The sequence below is a fragment of the Gopherus flavomarginatus genome, chromosome 7 (genome assembly GCF_025201925.1).
Source record: "Gopherus flavomarginatus isolate rGopFla2 chromosome 7, rGopFla2.mat.asm, whole genome shotgun sequence".
NCBI classification, from domain to species: Eukaryota; Metazoa; Chordata; order Testudines; family Testudinidae; genus Gopherus; species Gopherus flavomarginatus.
This window is the reverse complement of record NC_066623.1, coordinates 98,866,970-98,891,076: the sequence shown is the minus strand read 5'-3', so window position 1 is coordinate 98,891,076 and position 24,107 is coordinate 98,866,970. Positions and strand designations below refer to the sequence as shown.

At 43.1% G+C, this 24,107-nt stretch overlaps 2 protein-coding genes across 2 annotated transcripts in view; both read left to right on the top strand.

Moving 5' to 3' along the window:
- Positions 1 to 24,107, top strand: part of LOC127055264 (uncharacterized) — a 268,873-nt gene that overhangs the window by 63,451 nt on the left and 181,315 nt on the right. The gene's annotated exons all lie outside the window — the stretch shown is intronic.
- Positions 9,607 to 24,107, top strand: part of ROR1 (receptor tyrosine kinase like orphan receptor 1) — a 271,372-nt gene continuing 256,871 nt past the window's right edge. Inside the window, exon 1 of the mRNA XM_050961985.1 lies at positions 9,607 to 9,700. Coding sequence (XP_050817942.1) covers positions 9,607 to 9,700 — 94 coding nt within the window. The remainder of the gene's footprint in view (positions 9,701 to 24,107) is intronic.

Sequence of the window (24,107 nt, the reverse complement as noted above, 5' to 3'; positions counted from 1 at the left end):
CGGTGATTTAAAGGGCCAGGGGCTCCCAGACGCCACTATAGCTGTGGAGCCCTGGGCCCTTTAAATCTCCACCAGAGCTCCGAGCCTGGGGTAGCAGTGGCAGCTGGGAGCCCCTGGGGCTCTGTCGGTGATTTAAGGGACCCAGGGTTCTGCTGCAGTAGCAGAAGCTGGAGCCCTGGGCCCTTTAAATTGCCCGCTAGCCCCAGGGCTCCTAGCCACCTCCACAGCTGGTAGCTCCGGGGGTGATTTAAAGGGCCTGGGACTCCTGGCCGCCACTATCGCAACAGGAGCCCCAGGACCTTTAAATCAGGATTTAAAGGGTCCAGGGATTTAAAGGCCCCGCCTCCTGCTCAGGACTCTGGAGTACCAGTAAATCCTTTAAGTTACTTTCACTCCAAGTCAGAGGCAAAACAGCAACAAAATACACACAACGTTCCCCTCCCAAGACATCACTAAAAAGCCCAATACTTATACTTGCACATAGGCTAGCTAGATGAACATCTGGAAATATTACCCACATCTTCCTTCACCCTTTCACGCCACTAGTGTAAACCCAATATTTTAGTTTAGGAAAATATGCTCACTTGCCATGTCTTGTTTTAAGTTAATGTTTGTCAAACACCCAGCACAAAGGGGAACCAGTTCTGAATGGGGCCCTAGGGCACCACCACAATACAAAAAAAAAAAAAAGAATAATGAATGATGATCTGCAAACCAATCATGTGATAGCCTCAGCTTCCATTTCTTGACTCTCATTTCACTCCAATATTATTACTATATATTCTTGAGATATTTATAAAATGTAGAGCATAGAGAACTTGTGCTATACACAAAATTCCAGTATATTATAATTTATCACACACACACATGAGGGAGAGAGAGCTGTGGTCTAATTTTTTTTGTTGTGTTTTCTGCAGTTTCTTGCCAATTTTCAAAATATTCCAGGCTCACAGGCTGAAGTGAGCTAAAGTCCAAGATTATACTGAATACTCTAAATATGGTCTGTTTAGGGCTAGATCCTGCCCTCTCTCTTCTGGTGCAGGGCCGGGGTCCAATCTAGCTGTGAAGGAAGTATTAAGAAAATTGGCTACTGTGCATGGCTGGCACAAATGTGACCCCAAGATAGCATGGCTTGCTAGCTACAAAACAAAGCCATGGCCCCATCCAGATGACACTTGTTTTCCTGCCACATCTCCCTCCACATATACATGCACCCACCTAGCCCACTCAGACAGGGAAGAGTGGTATCATCAGCCAGCATCTGAGCACTGACCGTGCATGACTTGAACCCCAACAATGGCGGATCAGCCACTGGGCCGAAGCCCCCAGATCCCAGCCCTAGCAGAAGCTGGGGGTGGCAGGGGAAGCCCTCAGTGCCACCCTGACCCCATCCCCAGCAGAAGCCAGAGGGCAGTAGGGGAAGCCCCAGCACTGAGACCCTGCTGTGGCCCTGGGACTGGAGGAGCTCTCGCTACCTAATGCAGCCTCAGGGCTGGGGGAACTCTCACTGCTCGCTGTGGTGAGGGACAGAGTTTCTCCAGTCTTGGGGGCCACAGTGGGGAGGAGGGCAAAATGGGGGAGACCCTGGGTGGAACAGGGCAGGGCCCTGGGGAAGGGCAGAAAGGGGTGGGGCTGTGGGTGGGATCACATGTAAAGGAAGTGGAACAGGGGCAGGACCACAAGTGGAAGGGCTAGGGAGGAGCCTTTCACTGGCTCTGGCCCAGGGCTCCAGGAAACCTTAATCTACTTCTGGCCCTCAAGTTCAACTGCAAAACAGTAAATCAAGTACAGTTCATTGTCTGTCCTTCAGCACCTGGTCCTATTAAAGACACCAGCATTGATGCCAATGGCTAAATGAAGGCATTTGATTAAACAAAGGATATTAAATATGTAAGGTTAGATGCCTTAATAGTACTGAAAGCGAAGGGAAAGCCTCTGGAACATTGTGTTTTATCATGATAGCCAGTTTGAGCATTGTACTCAAACAATAACAGAAAACTGAAAAACACAGTGCTTGTGTTAAATTATCCTATAATGTTTTACTATAAAAAACAATGTACTCTCATTTCTCAGATATATATTTGTTTTCTTAAACACTGTCTACATCCAACACTTGTAAGAAATTTAACTTGCTGAAAAAGAAAACAGTAATATGTAAACTTTTATTCTCTGAGCCTAGTCTAGTCATGTTTGATATTTTCAAAACAATCTAGAGGATTTAGACCTATAGTTTCCACTAATTTTAATGGGCTAAATTATTGTTATTGTTTGTGGTGCAGTAGTGCCTAGATGCTTCAGTTGGGGATCCTTTTTGCTAGACTCTTTGTGTGTGTGTGTGTGTGTGTGTGTGTGTGTGTGTGTGTGTATATATATATATATATATGTTATAAAAGATAGTCCCTCTCCCAAAGTGTTTACAGTCTAAGCAACGATTTGTGTTTAAATCCTCTAGACTATTTGGAAAATGTCAACCATTGTTTTGTATGTTATACTAGGATTTACAAATCCAAGTAAAAGCCTTGGATTAATACTGCACATGTTTTCTTTCCCTCAATCTTTGGCATTTCCAGAAGCAGAATGAACCTTATCCTAAAATTCTAGATTGTGTAGTGTAAATGGGAGTTTTGAATGAGCAAAGAACGCTGGACCTGGCCCAAAATGACTGAAACACATCAATAAAATATGGTATTTATTAGTGAGATAAGGAACTGTGAAGTGGACAATGGATTTGGGAAAGGAAAACAAGGACATTTTTGTAACGTGACATGATCGTAAGAACCAGTTTTGCCAGTATCTTTGTAATGTTGCTCTTTTAACGTGTTGTACTTCTGAGAATATTCCCTTACAACATTTTTCTTAGCATCCCCTTGTTAGCTTTATTGTACTTACAAATCATTCCCAGACAGTGGGCTTCTTAGCTCTCTTTTCATTTAAAAAAAAAGTGTGTAATGCATTTTCTCTGCAGGAACCAATTCTGCAGGCATTTTGTTGTTTTAAATATATGTAGACGTGCATAAGACAGTTGCTTCTGCTCCCCAGAGTGACCCTTCTGAAGTTTTATCTGAGCATTACATCACCATGGAATCTAGTGGATTAGGCAGGAGAAATCTAATCTAATCACTATACCCAAAGCAGTGGGTTTATGTTTGCCTTGGTTATTCTTTGCCATTATGTACTTATGAATACTCTGTGCTATTGGTTTTTCTTTTTTAATATTTAGTCTAGTGCTTTGCTTATCTAGTTTAGTTTAGTTTTTGTCTTTAATATATTTTTAGATCTTCCGCTGTGGCACATTACAGATTTCCTGACTGCAAAATGTTAAGAGAAAAATAGGAAAAATATTTGTATTGACTTCGGAATGCTTCAGATTAAGAGCAGATGTATTCTGTATTCCCAAAATATCATTTTAACTTTCATTTATGTGCTGTGCTGAACTGTCTTCAAGCCAGGAAGTGATTTATATTTGCTAATTGAATGCAGTTTGGTAGACATGCAGCTAAAAATAAGTGTTTTTATGTTTTATTGCTATACATTTATGTGTTCCTCCCTTCACATTGAATATACCTGATCAATTTACTTCATAGATCTCTTTCATATTAAATGCACAGCAGTGATTCCCAACACAATGGCTGAGAGAAGGGTTGTCCAGTGGTTACAGAGCAGACCTGGAGTTCAGTTCCCTGCTCTGTCACAGACTTCCTGTGTAATCTTGGGCAAGTCACTTAGTCTATCTTACCTCCGTGCCTCAGCTTGGCATCTGCAAAATGGGAATAAAAGTACTTCCTTACCTCACAGGAGTGTTGATATTAGGATAAATACATTAAAAGACTGTGAGGTGCTCAGATACAGTGGTAATGGGAACCATATAATTACTGAAAACAGATAATGATCATCAATGTTTTATATGCTCATGAAGCCTCAGTATTGTCTTCTTATTAAGAAGACTGATATGGTTTGAGCTAGTCTTTAAATGCCTGTTGCAGATAATAAAGGTATATTATTGTTACCCCTTTTGACCTGCATGGTTAGCCAATATTCAGGGTCTTGTGGGTTGTTTCTGTTAAGAGCAGAAATTGATCATGGAGTCAGGTGTTTCTTTGATGCAATCCTGTTTATTTACAAAGTATGTACACAAAGTTCTGTTTATATTAACACAGTAGGAAGCAAACAACAGGAGGCAGTATTTTTGCTCAATATTCCAAGCCTCTTGTTCCAGCCAGCATTTCACCCAAACAGTTCTCTGAATTAGTTTTTTTTCTCAGAATCATGCTACAGGTCCTTCTCTGCCTGTCTCTGATGCTTCCTTCCTGCCTCCTGTGTGTGTGTCTATGGCAGTGGTTGGCAACCTTTCAGAAGTGGTGGCCGAGTCTTCATTTATTCACTCTAATTTAAGGTTTTGCGTGCCAGTAATACATTTTAATGTTTTTAGAAGGTCTCTTTCTATAAGTCTATAATATATAACTAAACTATTGTTGTATTTAAAGTAAATAAGGTTTTTAAAATGTTTAAGAAGCTTAATTTAAAATTAAATTAAAATGCAGAGCCCCCCAGACTATTGGCCAGGACCTGGGCAGCGTGAGTGCCGCTGAAAATCAGCTCGTGTGCCGCCTTCGGCACACGTGCCATAGGTTGCCTACACCTGGTCTATGGTGTTTCTGACTGCATCTGTCCACACAGAGCTCCAACAAAACAATACCTAGCTCTCTGCATTTGCATTCAACCCCGATAACTCAGCTCCTGACCAGCCTTGCCAACTTCATGGTTATAACAATGATGCAAATCATGTCCCCTTGGAACTTTATGTTGGCAACAGTGATAAAACCCTAACCCTCCTGGTCTAGGAGCACAGGCCCCCAGCTTGAGATAAAGGAGAATCACCAGTAGAGTATAGGTACAGTCACAAAGTCACATTGTGATTTGTTGACTAGACTATTTTTATTATGTGCACAAACTTCCAATGGTGCACAATTGGAGTCTCATCACAAACACCCAAAGAACACTTCTGCCCATTATATTAAGTGTGTGTGTGAGCCAAGGTTTGATGGGTGGTGGGGAGGAAGGGGAGAGTAAAAAGTGAGTTTAAATGTCACCCCCCACTCCCAAAGTGTAGGGTGACCACATCTCATCTTGCCGGGACAGTTCCCTTTTTGAGCCCTGTTCTGGACGTCCCGATTTGTTTGGCAAAACTGGGCATTTGTCCTGTTTGCTCTTGCTAACTGATCATCAGTTGGCAAGAGCAAATGGGACAAATGCCCACTTTTGCCAAAAAAGTGGGCTGTGCCCTCCTAGGGGGATGAGGAGGAACATTCAGTGGGGCAAGCACTGATGCCAGCTGGTGGGACTTGGGTCATCATCAGCAGCGCCAGCCCCAGGTGGCGAGGCTCAGATGAGCAGCAACGCCAGGTGGCTCAATCCAGCCTCGTGTGGGGGATGCTCAGGCGAGCAGTGACACCAGGTGACTTGGGTGAGTCCCATGCGGGAGGGGTAGGAGGGCCTCGGGCCAGCCCCTCACAGTGTCTCATTTTCACTTTGGGAAATATGGTCACCTCACCAAAGTATAAGGCAGCCGTTTGTTTCCCTTTCATGGACATTTAACTCAGCTAAATTGGGAGATATTTAATATATTAATATATTTTTTTTAATAAAATGAGTTGAAAATGGATGCTGGGCTGCAATCTGATGCTGAAAAGGCAGTAGGACCTCCTGGGACCTGGGTGTGGGGACAGAGAGAAGGGCTCCAAATAGTCTAGGAAATCTAAAACAACAACAAAAAAGAGTGTTAGAAAAATTCACACACAAATATATTCAAATTAGCAGAGGAAAAAGTATGTATAGCTTCCTCCTAACTACTAATCCTGCTTATTCTTTTTACTAGAAACTATTTTTAAGCAGGGCTGCCCAGAGGATTCAGGAGGCCTGGGATGTTCGGCAGTGCCCCTCCCGCAGAATTGCCGCCGAAGACCCGGAGCGAAAGAAGCTCCAGGGGCCTGGGCCCTGTGAGAGTTTTCTGGGGTCCCCAGAGTGAGTGAAACTCCCATACTTAAACACAGGGCTACCTGGGGTGGGGGGCAATTTGCCCCAGACCCCGGGCCCTGCTCCAGGGCCCCTGAAAAACTCTCATGGGGGCCCCTGCAGGGCCCGGGGCAAATTGCCCCACTTCCCCCACCACGGGTGGCCCTGTATTTAAGTATGGGAGAATATACCTGTATAGCCCCACCAGACTATTTTTAAAAGTTTTTTTTTAAAAGATGTAATATTAACCAGCCATCCTGCATTAGCTCTCAGTCACTCCAAGATATACATTGTAGCAAATGGTGTACTTTTCAGGTATGGAAAAGCAGTCAGCTTTCTGTCATTTTCTCATACATGCCTAAACTATACACTAATAGCCTCCTAACACACATCATCTCATGGATTATTGCTACACTATCTACTAGCTATATAGGACTCATGATCCACAATGGAATATTGCTTATTCTATTTAGAGCATTGTAGGTTTCTGTTTTCCATATACACAGTAGCCAGCTTGTCCTAGCACACTAAAGCCTGTTATACCATAATACTGCGAAACTGCTTAACAGTTTCTAGATGATGTGTTGTCAGTATTGTTTTGATGTAGGGATTTGAGATTCGTTCTTCTAAAGAGATCTGTAGAAGTGATTTTTGTCTGTCAGTTTGCAGTTGTTCTGGGTCAATTAGGAGATAAAGGTGAAATATCCAGATGGATGCTGCAAGGTTCAATAAAGTAGAAATTCCTCCTCAGGGCAGGCAGAGTCGAACCCACGTTGTTTAGGGTCAGAGACAAAATGACCTTTTCCTGCAGTTGTGAATGAGCTCAGAGGAGATCTTTGTGTCAATTTTGCCTACTCACTTTCAGATAAAACAGCATCCGCTGGATCACTAACAGAGCCGGTTTTATTTACCATTTTAATTAATAAGATGGAAGAGGGAGTAAACAGCTGCCTCAGTGAAATTTGCAGATGATAATACTGTAAATTGATAGGTGTTCCAAAACCCCTCAAGGACAGAGAAATAATGAAAAAAAAAAGGTGTCTGGAAAGATTAGGAATATTGGCAGCAATAACAAAATAAAATTCATTCTGGAAAAATATACATTAATACATCTGGGGAAAATAATCTGGAACATGGATATTCAATGGGGGGGGAGATGTTTAGAAAGATGAATGGATTGCAAGCTTGCATTGAATTTGCCATGAGTTATCAGGACAGCAACAAAAAAGCTAATGCAAATTTGGGTTACAAGTGAAGAGCCCTCATACTACTGAATATAGAGGCAGCAGTCCCTTTCTATTTGGCTACTGAGACCTACAAACATGTATTTAATTCTGGGCACCTCAAGTGCCAGAAAGATGTTGACAAATGGGCGTGAATTTAGGGAAAGCAACCAAAAAGTAGGATGGGTCTGGAGAGAAGATTAAAAGAACTAAATATGCAGCTTTATTAATAACTAAGGAGGATGCAACAGACATCTACAGGTATCTGAATGTGTAAAACAGACAGGAGGATTCAAAGTTGTGAAGGGTAATACAGTGGAGGCTAGCTAGGAGTAGTGAGATTAAATTCAATCAAGGGACATTTTGGCTACATATGGATCTATTAGACTTAAGGCCATGCTGGCACTGATATCCTAAGCAATGATGGGACTGAACCTCTCTCCTTCATTTCCCACTCCCTTCTCACCAAATCACCCCATACTGCAAGACACCAGATCTCCTATTGTTGCTGTTTCTTCTCCTTGAAAGTTCTCCTTGCCTTGGCTTGCATTTATATCCCAAACATATACAAGAATCCTTTGCCTTAGGATCCTTAGCTTTGAATAGAGGTGACACGTAACTCTTAATAATCAGAGGGGGAATAATTTAAAGGTTCTGGAGGTATGTAGCAGAGTTCAGAGCAGGGCATATAAACCCTGGCAGAAATCATGGAGGGGGACGTGACCCCGTGTGCCTCCCCCTCCCACGAGACACACTTGGCTTTGAAGTGGATGTTGCAGCAGCTGGCGCAAAGGATTCTAGGGCATATCTGGGCATTAAAGTTTACTGATGTACATGACTAATAGAGAAAACAGGAACCAGATGACAAACCATCCACAGAAAAACTATCTGGGACTAGTTTTGAGTAGTGCTGGAAATCACAGTGATATTTTAGCAGTGCCTCTAAGGCTATGTCTACAGTACCTGCTGGATCAGCGGCTAGTGATCTATTGGAGAATCGATTTATCGTGTCTCGTGTAGATGTGATAAAATCGATCCCCAATCGCTCTGTCATTGACTCCAGAACTCCACCATGTGCAAGAGGCGGAAGTGGAGTTGACGGGGGCGTGGCAGCGGTCGACTCGCCACCGTCCTCACGGCCAGGTAAATCGACCTAAGATATGCCGACTTCAGCTACGCTATTCGCATAGCTGAAGTTGTGTATCTTAGGTCGACTCCCCCTCCAGTGTAGACCTAGCCTCAGGATATGGGGCCTTAGGTGGCCAACTGCTTAACCTATGTCCATCTCTGATTAGAGCAAAAGGAAGTACTGGAAACTGCAGAGACATAATTAGAGGGGACAAGGAACAAGAAAGTGGCCAAAGGAAACTATTCTGTGCCCGACTGTTATCCTACGGAGTGTGACCCCCAGGGGTGCCTGGAAGGAAGGCCCAAGGATCACACCAGGGGCCAGGTCCTTCCTGATGCTGTAACACCCTTCCCTGTCCGATCCACCCCACTGCACTGCACTTCTCCCCTTCCTCAGCACAGCCTTCAGCTGGGGCCAACAGTGAGTTCTCCCAGAGGGGGCAGAGTTGCCCCAGAGTTGAGCACTGTGAGCGAGAGAAAACACGCTCCAGCACCCAGTCCATCCCTTCACACAGCCACCCCACTGCCCACAATCAGCCCCTGGCTCCTCGCCACGATCCCAGTTTTGGGTGGCTCCTGGCCCTGGCAAGAAACCAGGGATTGTTTGAAGTCCTGGGGCGCACAGAGACTCACTGGACTAAATGACCCAATAGGTTGAGTCCCTCTCTCGTGGGACGGGGGAGCGATCTAAGGGGAGGAGGCTCCCGGGCACCCCAAGTTCTCCCTCTCCCAGCGGGGCTGGAACAGTTTTTATAGTAGGGGTGCTGGGAGCCACTGAACCAAACTGTAAACCCTGAATATGATGGAAACCCCTTCGAGCCAGGGGGTGCGGGAGCACGCCTAGTTCCAGCCCCTATGCCCTCTCTCCCCTGCCTCCCAGCGCCTTCCCTGTCCCAGGCTCCCCCCGCCGGCCCGGTGCCTACCCTGGGCTGTGGGGCGAGGCTGACGAGGGGCGCGGGTCTCTCCTGCGGCCAGGCCAAGGTTCGCAGGGGCTGGGAGTGACTCGGCGCGGCCGGCAGGGGGCGCTGCTGGGCCAGGCTGGGCCGCCCGCCGGTGGGGGTGCGGGGCCGGGCTCCGAGGGGAGGTTTTGGAAAGTGACAAGTGAGGGGCTGAGGGAGGGAAGCAGCCGCCCCCGCTCAGTGCCCGGCCGGCAGAGCCCCCCCGGCACAGCGCGGCGGGGAGAGCTGGCCCGGGCTCCGGGCGCAGTCCTGCGGATGTCGGAGTAGCGCCAGCCGGCTCAGGAATGCCCCGGCCGGGGGGCTGGGCGCGGAGCCTCCCGCCGCTGCTGGTGCTGCTGCACGCGGGGAGCCTGGCGGAGCTCGGGGGCGCAGCCCGAGGTAAGACGCGCCGCGGTCCCCGCTCGGCCCCGGGCCCTTCGCAAAGTTACTTGCGGCTGCTCTGTGTCCCCCCAGCGCTCCCCACGGCCCTGCCGCTCCGCTCCTCCATCCCCTCTGCCCGCCCCCGGGGCGCCCTCTCGCTGCGGGGCCGGGGCGCTCCGCTGTCATCTCGGCGGAAAGAGGGTGGTCGGCTTCTCTCTCCCCTCCCGTCCCCGCCAAAGAGCCGGAGGCCGCTTGGCTTGGCCCGCGCCGATGTCGTGGGGGGGGGGGAGCCCGGCGGTCTTTCCGCAGGGCTCGCATGTTAGTGAATGAAACTGGGTGACCCCAGACAATGCCTCGATTCACCGGTTGTTCCCTTGTCGCTTCCACCCTTCCCAGCTGCAGCCCAGAGAGGTGGGAGGAGGAGCAGCAGCTGCGTGTGTGTGCGCGCACTATTTGCATTTGCAAAGTACGGTAAAAACTGGGTGCATCTGGGCAGTGGGCTGAATGTGGTTTCTAAGCCGCAGTCTAATGCATACTTGATCTGGATCCTCTTTAAAGACAATGGCAACATTTAGAGTAAAGCTAATAAGAAAGGCAAAGCGTATTACCTTCCCCTGCGGGAAGCCATCAGTGCTTCCCCCTCCTCTCTGTGCTGGGGCACAATGAAAGGGAAGATGGGCTGTTCCTGTGGACACAACTGATTCTTTCTTTGAGGAGGGGTGAAAAGTTGATTCAAGCTGTCAGGGTGTGGGCTTCACTTTAATATTGAATCTGCAAGAGGCAACCCAGTTTGAGTCTCTTTGGCAGGGTATCTGTGTCTGGTGAAGACAACTGAAAGAAACCCCTTTTTGATAGTGTTTTAAGCTGTATTTAGAAAAGCACCGACACAGCATAAGGTACCAAAGAGAAAGAGAGTGAGAATATCTTTTCAAGAGGCAACACTGAACAAGAAGAGGCTTTTTCAACCATCCATAGACATTAGAATGTAATTTTTTTAATTAACCAAGACTAACTTGGAAGCTGCTTATAACAGAAATTGTATGTATCTTTGGGACAGATTCAGATATCTTTACTCCCTTACTGCATGAATAGTCCCATTGATATCAGTGAGGCTACTTACAGAGTAATTAGGTGTTCATCCTAACTAAGGGTACTAGAATCTGGCTGTCTAAGATTAAATGTGTATCAGTTGATAATTTATTAACTGGGTTTTTGGAATGAAGGTGAGAGTATAACCAGGAAGCAGACAGAAGTAAAAGCTTGAACATCAGTTTGTTCATCCAGAAGAATATCCTCTTGATGAATTTTAAGTCTACAATTTACCTCTGTCAATTTGCAAACATTTTAATCCAGTAGTTAGACAAAGTTTTGTTAGGACTTTATATTTCACATCAATATTCTTCTTCTTGAAAAATACTATAACCAGGCTCTTTCTTAAGAGGCATATTTGGCTTATTTTCTTCTGATTTCCAGCATTACTATATTCCCGTTAATGAAGTCCAGTTTTATACTTGATCTGTACAGAATTGCTTTATAAAAACACTTTCCAAGAGTTTGACTGAGTTGTTAGCTAAATGTAACTATACCTAGGCCTTTCATTCTGCTTTTGATAATTTGACTTATGGTCTGTAAGGTAATATTATCAATGATGATTTGTCTTTTTAGTTCCAGCTATATGGAATGCTTTGCCAACTTACTGCATATATATAGTTCCAGGGCAAACTGATAACAATCCTTAAAGCAAATCTCTTGTTTAGTTTTAACCAACAATATTTGTGATCCGTTCATTTTAATAATGTTTTGTTTTATTTTTAATTGTAGTCATTTCAATAATTTTAGATTTGAGTTGTCATATAACACATACATAAAAGAAACGGAGGCTGATAGCCTGGATTGGCATTAGGTAAAGTGTGCATATTTAGGCTAAGATATTTTAAAATGACTAGTGATTTTGCGTGATTTTTGAAAGGCTTCAAAAATGCTGAGCATGCATGACCTAACATCAGGCACCTGTAAGGTGTGTCAAGTTGGTCATGTCACTTTTGAAAATCTTGGCCATAATGTATATTCAAAAAAGAAAAATCTACATTAATGCCATGTTAAGTTTGAGTTTAAATACTCAGAGGTCAAGCAATGAAAAAGTTAAGGTTTTAATAAAGGGTCAAAGTGGATGAGGTAATATCTTTTATTGGACCAACTTCCATTGGTGAAAGATACAAACTTTTGAGCTATAGAGAGCTCTTCTTCAGGTTCTAGGACCAACATGGCTACCAAAATGCTGAAAACAATGTTTTAATAACACCAACTCAGCCAATGGCCATATTGCACATGCTATGGAATGGTTTCTATTAAAAAGTCAACTGTAGCCAACAGTTACCGCACAGTGGTCTGAGATTATCCCTATCTTTCACTATGACCCCGATTCTGCTGTTGGATCCATGTGGATGGATCCTGTTGATGTCAGTGTGACTGTGTGGGTTCTAGGGTCTAATCATACACATTTAATTGCTGGATCAGGGTCTAGCCTTAGAGAAAGAGTTCTCTGACATCTGTGTGGTGACAGCTGGCTAATGTTGAGTTTGAATGTCTTCTGTGGAATATTTTATGTATATTTGACAACATAAACATTAAAAAAGCTAAGTTAATGTTACTATGAACCTTCACGTTTTCATTTCATGACCTTTTAGTGTTTAAATTAATAACCGTAATGTTACCTTAACATGAGGTTTTGTTTTCTTTTTAATAAAGTAAAAGTTAAAAAAAAACCCAAACCTTATTATGCTCAATCAGCTGTTTAAGCCCACAATTTGCTCTCTTGGATTTACTGTAAATTCTGCAGGAGAGAGGCTCATTCTGTGCTACCTACAAGCTGTGTAGGAGCATAAGGGTTTCAATACAGAATCAATGTCTGCATTAAAATATTTTCTGTAGAAATGTTTGCTATATTGTAGACTTTTCTCCTAGATATCAATTAGTGTTAACTTGGTGCCAGATTTAAGTATTGTATTGCCTCAGATTAGCAAACATTATCAGCGTGCAATGAGAAATTTTTAAATACGTATAATTAATTTTTGTTCTAAATATGTAAGGATCTAGACCTCAGTGAAGATTAGCTAAGTTGAAAATCTTAAATGATAACATTTAGCAGATACATCTTTTTGCTTACATATCTCAATATTACCATTTACTTAAACTGGAAGTGTTTCATTTATTTTTTCCATAATTCAAAAATGGGTGAATGGATTTCTCCACTCCCCACCCCCGACTACCACCACCAAAAAAGGTTCATGTGCTTTGGCTGAGACCAAACATGAAAATTTCAGATGTAAAAGAGGATATTTTTTCAGACCTGTGAAAATAAGGCCTTTAATGAACATCCTTATATACTGGTAACCTTAACAACTGTAAAACTTTCACTGTCAGGAAAGCTTTAATACTGATTGATTGGGAATCCAAGGTCTGCCTGCCCATTGATCTTCATGATTATTATTTAATATTTGCATTACAATAAAACCAGAGCCCCCAACGTGTACTGAAATTACCATAAGACGACCTGTTCAAACATTTATAGAGACTGGTTTCTGCTCCAAAGAGTTTATAATCTGACATCCTGATCCTGCAAACTCTTTAGGGTGAGGGTAAATTAATTCATGTCAGTAGTCAGTTCACTAGGACAACTCATATGAGTAAAAATAAGTGAGTCTTCAAGCATATGTAGGACAGGGACTTAAAAATCTGCTCATGTCCACTTTGGGTTACCAAATAATCTAGTTGAGACATGATCATGTGATGTAAACTAGCTTGCATAGTTAACTTTCTAGCAGAGCTGTCTAATCATTTTAAAAATCAACTGTCTGGTTGTTGACTGAGAGAAGATCACATGATCTTGTGAGCTAAAATAGAAGCATTTTGGCACAACATAAGCCTGCTGCATCTATTTAGTACAAAATCATCTTTGTGACATTTAGATGTAACTCATGCTCCATGCAGAATTTGAACAGCGTTTCTTTGGTCTTCAGTTTTTTGTTTTTGAAGGGTTGGCAGTCACAGTGCAGGAAACAAAACATAGAAAAAGCATATTAAAAGCAGCACGCAAGTAAAAGCGGCATGCAAGTAAATAATTTATTTTTAATTGCTCTTTCCAAGTGCACTGAGAGGTTGGCCCAAAAATGTTCTGAGTAAAACCACAAGGTTAGTGTGAATATGAGGAACAGGAATTCTATAACTTGGCTTTTTCCTCTCACTCATTACAGTATCTGTGATGGCTATTGTTATTACACGTCCAGCTTTATTATTGTTGAATACACCTCTTCCTTGATATAACGTGACCCGATATAACATGAATTCAGATATAACGCGGTAAAGCATCACTCCGGATCGGGGGGCGGGACTGCGCCCTCCGGTGGATCAAAGCAAGTTTGATATAACGCAGTTTCTCCTATAACGCGGTAAGATTTTTTGGCTCCTGAAGAGAAGTGTTATATCGAGATAGAGGTGTATCAGGTGGCTCTGTGAGCTAAACTAGGGTCATGGCAGAAATACCATGAATAGGGTAAAACAATTTTTATGCCTAAAAACATATATCCATAGACTATGTATTTTAGATAATAGGAAAAACTGTTGCCCTTTTTGAAAGTTATCTCCAGTGGCTTAACATTCCTCCATCTTTAATTAGGAGTGCTATATCCCAGTTTTCTATTGCAGTCAGTATGCATTATATGTTTACAAACAAATAAAATGTTTCTATCATTGACTAACAGCGTATGGAAGGATGGAAATATGTTTTGGACCTGTTTGACTGATTTTGGTATCTGGATGTCTATTCACAAGTTGCACTAACTACAAATGAATGATTAGAATAATAGTTTGTGTATTACTGTAATTATGTCCACAGAGAATGGCGTGCTAATTATATACACATAGGACATTTTATTTAACTTAAGCCTTTGCAAATGAGATCTCGGCAGGGGTCTACTTAAAGATTTCTTAAAGCTCTTAAATACAGATATCTAAAGCTGAACAAAAAACCTTCCCTGAGGTGTGACACTAGATACTGTGCTTCAGAGACATGCACAGAAATGCAGTAGCCTTCTGAGACACTAAAAAGCACCTCAGAGAAGAAAATTCTTCAAAAACCCCTAACTAAATGCAGCTGCTTGTAACTTATAAGCTATCTTGCATGCCAGAAATATCCAAAAAGGTAACTAATACAAAATAAAAAATAAACAGTGTATCCCTTCCAGGTGCTGTCCTCCACTGTCATCTTGCCATAGCGAGCTCAGTTATGAATTTTATGTTTAGAAGTGTGTGTGATTTTTAGAAACATTGTTTAAATCTGTAAATTTAGAAACAATTTTGTTTAGAAATCTGGTAAACTGTGGTCTACTTACAAAGCTAGTTATTTTGTGCTGCTAAAAATGCGTTTTGTTCATTATGTCAGTGAAATATACCAATCTTGCTATAAGTACTAGAGTAAAGCTGAGCAGAAAATACCCACCAGTGTTTTAGAGGTGAAACTGCTATGTGAACCATAGATAAACTAGGCAGATCATGGTCTGATCTTGGCAAAGCTAGTAAATTTCACACCTTGTCATTCATTAATAAAAAGAACAATACAGTGATAAAATAGTTCATATTTTAAAAATGATTCCTGCATGTTAAAAGTTCTTAAATGAATATACTAAATATACAGTCATATTTATAGAATTATATTTTTATTTAGTTAAAGTAGCAGCATTGAAAAACTAGCAAATCAGGCCTTACTTTTTTGATGTTGTCTTTTGTATTGAAGGCAGTCGGACTATTTATGTGATTACGTACAAGCACAACTCTCACAAGTAAGGGTTTGAAAGACGAGGTCCATATTTAGTTTTATTAGAGCACTGTACAAATGTTAATTATCAAACATCAGCTCTTTAAAGCAGAGATTGTCATCTGTGTTACTTGTCGGTATTGTGCCTGTAATATTGACAGACATTTAATTCAATCATTCATAATATAAACAATGCAGATCTGAATAGATTAGAGTAATTTTCAGTGATGTATAAATAACACAATATTTTGATTAACTGCAGTACATCTCTCTAGTTCCTGTGAGAACAATTTTATGTGATAAATAAGAAACATTTCAAAGTTCAGTGACTATTTTGATGTTTTGGTATCTACAGCATGATCCAGGAAAAGAAGTCACACCTTTTGCTATGTAGTTACTAACAATATTACTTTCATTGTGAGCACTGGTGTAATGTTACATATGGCAGACTTTGTCTTTGGTTTCATTTAATTTCTTTTGTAAATTATATGTCCATTTGAACTATATTTGCATCAATTTTAAATATGAAAATCACATAGGAAAGTGAGATTAGTCTGCTCAGCTATAAAATGGGGATAATTTCAGCTCACATAGATACTATTAAAGTATGTTTATAAAGCTTTTTGAGACCCTCTTGTGAAAGGCACTGTAATAAGTATATTTCAGAGCTGCAATGCAATGTGATGTTAGATTCCCGTTCCATTTAGCCAGATTTGTAAAGCTTTGAAACAAAAGCTATTTAAGAAAAGCAAGCCCTTTATAATGACAGAAAGCAATAAGGCAGGGTCCTCAATATCCTCCTTGGATTTTGTAGTAAAATCCCTTCTTGAAATGGAGCCAGTTGAGCTCCCCTGCCTCCAAATAATTTTGCAGAGTTACATTTGAAAGGAAATGGCTAGTGACTTGCGAAAAGAATCCCAAGGTCCATATTAGTAAGACAGACACACAGATTTGGGGATTGTTTAGCTGTTGCCAGGGCCGGTGCAACCATTTAGGCGGACTAGGCGGTTGCCTAGGGTGCCGAGATTTGGGGGCACCAAAAAGCGCCCCCTAATTTTTTTTTAAATGGTTGAGCAGCCGCTGCTGCTGGGACAGAGAGGGAGTCTGAGCAGCCGGCAGCCCAGGGGGTCCCCCCCCGGGTCAGAGCGCCACCGTGGCAGCCCGCAGCCCAAGGGGTCCCCCGGGTCAGGGCGTCGTTGCCGGCAGCCCAGGGCTTCCTCTGGGTCAGCGCGCCGCCGCAGCAGCCAGCAGCCCAGGGCTTCCTCTGGGTCAGCGCGCCAGCAGGGCCGCCCAGAAAGGGGAGCAAGAGGGCCAATTTGCCCCAGGCCCCGCAGGGGCCCCCACGAGAGTTTTTCAAGACCCTGGAGCGGGATCCTTCACTTGCTCTGGGAGCCCCGAAAAACTCTCGCGGGGCCCGGGCCCCTGGAGCTTCTTCTGCTCCCGGTCCTCGCTGGCGGGGAGTCCTTCCGCTCCGGGGTGGAAGGACCCCCCACCGGTGAATTACCACCGAAGCGGGACCCGCTGCCGACATGCAGCCCGGTCTTTGGCGGTAATTCGGTGGCGGGGGGCCCTTCTGCTCTGGGACCAGTCGCCGAAGTGCTCCGGAGACCCGTGGCGGGGGCCCTCCGCCACAGAATTACCGCTGAAGACCCGGCTGCACTTCGGCAGCTGGTCCCGCTTCGGTGGCAATTTGGCGGTGGGGGGGGCCCTGCGGCGGGTCTCTGGGGCACTTTGGTGGCGGGTCCTGGAGCGGAAGGGCCCCCCGCCGCTGAATTACTGCCAAAGGGGGGGCCCCCCGCCGCCGAAGACCCCAGGCCCCCGGAATCCTCTGGGCTGCCCTGGCGTGCCGCTGGCAACCCAGGGAGGTCCCCTGGGTCAGCACGCCGCTGCCGGCAGCCACCAGCCCAGGGCTTCCACTGCGCAGTCCTGCTTGGAGAGGATGCGGAGCAGAGGTGAGCTGGGATGGGGAGGTACCGCAGGGCTCCTCAGGCAAGGGGGTGGGGAGCTGCCACGGGGGTGAGCGGCACACTTTAGGGGGGGCGGGTAGCTGCTGCAGGGCTGGGGGGGGGCTTAAGGTGGAAGTTTCGCCTAGGGCGCGAAACTTCCTTACACCGGCACTGGCAGTTGCCACATGAAAACTATTAGTTAAATCCAAGAAAAGCACCAACAGCGATGCAAAATTCCACAGTCAGTCCTGAGGAGTTGCATCCTATCTCACACATGAGAGGAGTAGAAATTCGATGTGGCTGCAATATCCTTTTTTTTTTTTTAACCAATGCACGTATTGCTAAATCTGGGCAAAAATAGGGGGAAATCACCAATATTTAATTTTTAAAACATGACATTCCAATATTGGCTTAGCACTGTATGCTGGGAGTGAAATTTACCCCATGCAGAGAGGCTGAGCAAGGGTTATGCACCACTTAAGCCTTGCTGTGTGCTGGCCTACAGCTGTATTTCATGCTAACTGAGTCGTTTGGAAAATAAATATTCATTGTGCAATTTATTCCCATGCAAAATGTTTGAATAATATTCAGATAATTTAACCATCAGCTGTAGTTCATATAGCTGCATTTTAGCTATGTAAATGAACATATTAAAAAATTGAACAGCCCTTTGCATATATGTTCTCTGTTTTTTCTCAAATGTACATGTACATCTGTGTGACACTGTAAACTATGGCTTGTATTCTCGTCTTAGCCTCTGTTATGTCTAACTTCCTCTACTGTTGATTGGAGTTGGGTATGTGCATGCATTAAGGCAGGGGTCGGCAACCTTTCAGAAGTGGTGTGCCAAGTCGTCATTTATTCACTCTGATTTAAGGTTTCGCGTGCCAGTAATATATTTTAACATTTTTAGAAGGTCTCCTTCTATAAGTCTAAAATATATAACTAAACTATTGTTGTATGTAAAGTAAATAAGGTTTTAAAAATGTTTAAGAAGCTTCATTTAAAATTAAATTAAAATGCAGAGCCCCCTGAACCCGGGCAGTGTGAGTGCCACTGAAAATCAGCTCGCGTGCCGCCGTCGGCATGCGTACCATAGGTTGCCTACTCCTGCATTAAGGGGAGTAATAACCCTTAATTTAGGTAGTGTGTTATGACCTGAATTCCTACTGAGTAATAGAAATCATTTTCTGCTACTAATCTGGTTTTGCAGTATGTTGCTATTAAGATATGATTTTAGTCCTTTTCAGCACTTGGCCTTCTGCTAACTCTGTTTTGGAGATCCCAGCAATCTGAGTACTCCATATTAGAGCTTCTTAACACGATCAGCTCCTCTTATGCAGCAGGTTCATATGGCAGTTACTAGAGACCATGGCATAAACCTGCATTTTATTAAAAAGATTTTCCAAGCCTGGCAGGTCACGTGTTGAAACTGATACTTCACAATGGCTTCATGTGACCTGCTGCTCTGTTCCTTTGAGGGATGTCAGTGAACTAGACTTCTGTCTCTTTCCCAGATGCTCTACTTTTTCTGCCGCTCAGGTCTGAACATCTGCTCCAGGAGTATTGAAGTAGCTGGGAAAGAGAGAGAATGGTGTAGTCCTGTGTCAGAGCACAGCAGCAGGCCATGGGAAATCGGAAGATCAGAGATAAGAAAGGAAAAATGTTAAGTAACTTTATAACCTCATCACATATTCCCTCCAGAGAGTAGAAATATATTATAAGACACTTTGTCATTCCTAGCACTCAGGATTGACTTTGGAGGGATATACTCTTTCACATTCACAGCATGGGAATTCCTCTCCAGAGATAAACATCTTGGTTTCATCTACAGGCAGCATTTTCTCTTATTGCTGTGAAACCTTATTCTCAAAGGCTGGAGATGTAAGTGTAACATGCTGGCTAAGAGTATCATGCTGCTGCTCATCTAGTGGTTGGCCCACACATTGTGTAAGGATACTACTACCTAAGGTACTCTTTTGACTCAGGTTGTAGAGGTCTGTACTTTTAGTGCTGATGGTGCCAGGATCAATCCCCACTTGTGAGCCATGATGAGGGGCCATTTTAATAGCTGTAGGTGAACCTCAAAGGCCTGACTTTCAGAGGTGCCGAGTATCTGTAGCTCTCATTGACTTCACTTTCAGTGGTGGGTGTTCAGTTCTTCTGAAGATCTGGCTTCAACAGGGTTGGAGGCTTGGTTCAGCAGGGGGAATTCAGACTATTATTCTCACTAATCAAACTGCCAGGGATAGTAATGCTGGTCTGGAAGTATCAGAACAATAGCCTTTTTATGAGATATCTGGTACTTCCTATCTGCTAGTTGGCTTAATATTACTCTGCAAAGAGCCTTTTCTATTTCAGTGCTCCTGGCCAGAACCAGGAAAATGTCTGACAAATAATGGTGGTGCTTCCAGTGGGAAATAGCTGGACCTGGAGTTTGTGTTTTGGGCAGAGATAAATTCTTCATTTTCCTGAACTTCTCCCCCAGCTGTAACTGCTGTGAAGAGTTCGTTGTGAAAATTCTAACACAATCCAGCTCTCAGATTACAATATCCTAGTCAAGGCAATGTAAATATTTGCAGTGAAACTGGAAAACTTGTATATAACCTGCCTTGTTTTTGCTTCTTGTTACATACTTAAAATTCAGATTAGGATTGTCAAAACATATGCTAGGGTTCTTGAACCTATTCAAAGAACCTGGGACCAGTTTTAAATGAACCACGTTGGTTTATGATTACGTATTACAGCTGTTTCACTTTGAGTTATTGGGTATGTTTGAACCCAAAACATACAGGATATACAAACCCAAGCTTATTGGAAACCATCTCAATCAACCAATGCATAGGAAAACCTGAGTTTCACATGATCCTAAACTTATAAAAGCAAATACTACCTTTTGAATTGTGTTATGATGTTTCAGTATGGTCTTGGTATTTTTTCTCACAGTAGCACCTAGAGGTTCCAACTGAGATCAGAGCTTCCTTGTGCTAGGTGCAGTATATTACCATATGTGATAAATAAAATGGGAGGGGTTGGTCCCTTTGATGGGCACCCAGCCAGCCAGCCAGTTGTAAAATCCCTTTTGGTAGCTGTTCTTTACTTGCTTTACCTGTAAAGGGTTAAAAAGTCCCCCAGGCAAAGAGAAAAAAAAGTGGGCACCTAACCAAAAGAGCCAGTGGGAAGGTAGAACTTTTTTAAATGGGAAAGACACTTTCCCTTTGTCTGTTGTTCTCTGGGCTGGAAGGGGACGGAGCGGCAATGCTATAAGCTGGAATGCTGTGTAAGCTTTGAACCAGGTCTGAAAAAGTATCTTCCACACCTAGAAGAAATTATTTGGATAGAGAATGTTTAGTTAGACACAATCAGGTTTATTTCTTATTTTAACTTGTGGATCTCCTCTGTGCTAACTCCTGATGCTTTTGTTCACTTGTAACCTTTAAGCTGAACCCCCAAGAAAGCTAGTTTGGGTGCTTAATTTTTGGAATTGCTCTTCTAAAATCTAGTAGAAGCCTACATTACAGATGTATTTTTTCCTTTTTGCTTTTAATAAAATTTACCTTTTTTAAGAACAGGATTTGGATTTTTGGTGTCCTAAGAGGTTTGTGCATGTTGTTTGATTAACTGGTAGCCACATCTAATTTCCTTTTTCTTTCTCAGCTCTTCCTCAGAGGGTGTGTGTGAAAGGGCTTGAGGGTACACCACAGGGAGGAATTCCCAGGTGTTCCTTTGTGGGTCCAAGTTTTGGTTTTTTTTGCATTTCGTGGTGGCAGCATTTACCAAGCCAAAGTCAGAGAAAAGCTGTAACCTTGGGAATTTAATACAAGCCTGGAGTGGCCAGTATTAATTTTTAGAATCCTTGCAGGCCCTCACTTCCTGCACTCGAAGTGCCTGAGTGAGGATTTAACCTTGACACCATAGTATCAGCAAGACCCTGTCCAAAAGCATTTAACAGCGTAAAGAGACAAGACAAAGGAAGCTTTATCTGTATTTCACAATAGAGAAATTTAGCCACAGGATGGCCACGTGACTTCTCCAAGCTCACACAGGAAGTCTTTGATAGAGCTGTGAATTGAAACCAGCCCTTCTGAGTCACAGTTGAGTGCCTTAACCACAAGACCACCTTTCCAGTTTGCTTTGGTTGAAAGGCAGTGGCATACCTGTGATGTTCCTTTACAGTAGAAAATACATGGAGAAAAGAACGGGTGCTGAATACCAGTGTAATGAGGCAGGGCTTCTGCTGAACTCTGTAAAGAAGTGGGGAACCACAGAACTGTAACAGCTCTAGGTCTTAGGGCTGGTCTACACTGGAGAGAGTGAGGCTGTTCGAACTAAGATACGCAACTTCAGCTACGCTATTCGTGTAGCTGAAGTCGAAGTATCTTAGTTTGACTTACCTGGCCGTCCTCATGACGGCAAGTCAATTGTCGCAGCTCCCCTGTCGACTCTGCTTATTCCTCCTGCCGAAGTGGAGTACGGGCGTCGATTTGGGGATCAATTTATCGCGTCTAGATGAGAGGCGATAAATCGATCCCCAATCGATTACTACCTGCCGATCTGGCGGGTAGTGTAGACGTGGCCTTAGTGTTCACCATATGAACAGATTCTTGTTTGTTATTAAACAGATTGTTTTTATTCTGCTTCAGTCCCAGCCATTATTAGAAACATTATACAGTGGGTATGTTTGGTTAATCTAAACCAGTTTGCAAACTGCATTTTTATGCAAATATGAACATATTATGGAATTGCTAATCATTGAAGTCTTTCAGATATCCAGACATCTGGCTAAAGCCAGAGTGGATTAACCAAGGTTGAGTGTAATCCCTTGGGGGTAAGTGGGTGGCATTCCAGTCTCTGTATTACAGCAAATTGCAACTATTTTGAATTTTTTTTTTAATATTTGATGAAGCTTTTAATTTTTTTGCTCCTCCAAAGAAAAAACTGTCTGTACCAATGCTATGTACATTGTGTGTTTTTGTATGCTTCCTAAGAGCAGTAAAATCCTTAGTCTTTTAACTTGATCTGTAAAGGGAAATACTGAGTAGAGATGATCTGATGTATCTACCACCAGCATACTGGAATGACTATGGCACACAAGCTGTTTTTAATTTTTTTTTTAAAAAAAAAACCCAAGACAGTCCTTTGAACCTGTTTTAATCTCACTCTTCAAATAATGTATTATTCTAAATATTTGTAATCTCAGTAATTATTATTACTGCAAAGATATTTATAATCTAAGACTATTTTCCTAATCTCACCTCTGGTATGTATACAATGTTATTGAACTATCTGAGTGCATCACAGCCTTTAATATATATATATTCCCATTACATCTTTTCTCTAAAGAACTTCTTTTTCACATGTACTTCAGAAAATTTGATCTAGAGTTAGCAATTAGTGCCAGCCAGATCGTGGCTTTAGTGATGTGGACACTTGTTCATTAGGAGCTAGACTGAGCTAATTACATATAGGCCACAAAATAGCACCATCCGAGTCCCTTGATTCCAACCAGTGACCAGGAAGGGGTGGGGGGTGTTGGCATTCTAATGCCTTCAGCCATTTTCTCTTTCTCTTTTTATCCTTTTCTGAAAAACAAATTTTGATTTGCTGTTAATGATAAACTGATAGGCACATGAAAGGACACCACCACCTCAAGACCTATAGAGAGAGAACCAAAAAACAAAGGTGAAGTCCTTGTCGTTTAAAAGCTGCTGTTAATTGGTTACAGTGAATGGTTATATATGACTGTGAGGCTATGGTCGTTCTTCTCTAATATGATTATCTACTCCTGTGTTACTGCTAGGCTTGACCCCTGAAATGTGTTCTGATTAGGGCTTTGTCTGAAGCCCACTCAGGAGCTGAAGCTAGTAGAGAATGCCGCTGCGCAGCTTCCAAGTGGCACAGACTGGTATGATGCTCAGTTCTCTTCACTAGCTTCCTGTTAAAATCACGGGGCACGTCAAGCTGTTGCTGATCCTGAATGATCTGGTATCTGTTCTGGAGAGCAAAATTGCCTTTTACCTCAGATACCATGGAATCAGTTATGATCAGCAGGGAAACACTTGCTGTTGGCACTTTTAAGTTTGAAACCCTTCACATCTGGTGATAGTGCTTTCTGAATTGAGGTCCCCCCCACCTCCTTTGAAACTCACTTGTCTCAGCAGCTTCTCAGAGCCCAAGGCTACGGCCTCTATGGGCAAGATGCAAGCAACACTTGTTTTGCTCACCATGTGGTTAACTGTTGGTCCTTGTCTTTGTGGTTTTAATTTACTACCACTTAATTTAGTAGCAACACAGCGGTAGAATAAATTAATATGCTGTGAACATTCAGATAGGCTTTGAAGGTCCAGCTCAGTGCAAGCTTAGCCTTTAACTCACACCCTCTGTGAGATTTAGTTGCACCCTTTTAAATAAGTAAATCAGAAGTTGAATAGGCCATGGAATAATTGGAACCTGGTGTGGGATAACAGAGTACACTATGGAGTGCAGTGGTAAGATACATGCTACTTACCCAGAAGTGGAGGGCGATCATCACTTGCAGTTCTGCCTCTCATAAGTTATGGGACATTCCATGGGTCATAAATTGAATTATACTATTATTTATGTTCTCCCTTTGTTTTTCCTTCACAGTATACACTGTGGATATCGTGTGAAGAACACAGGTGTTTTG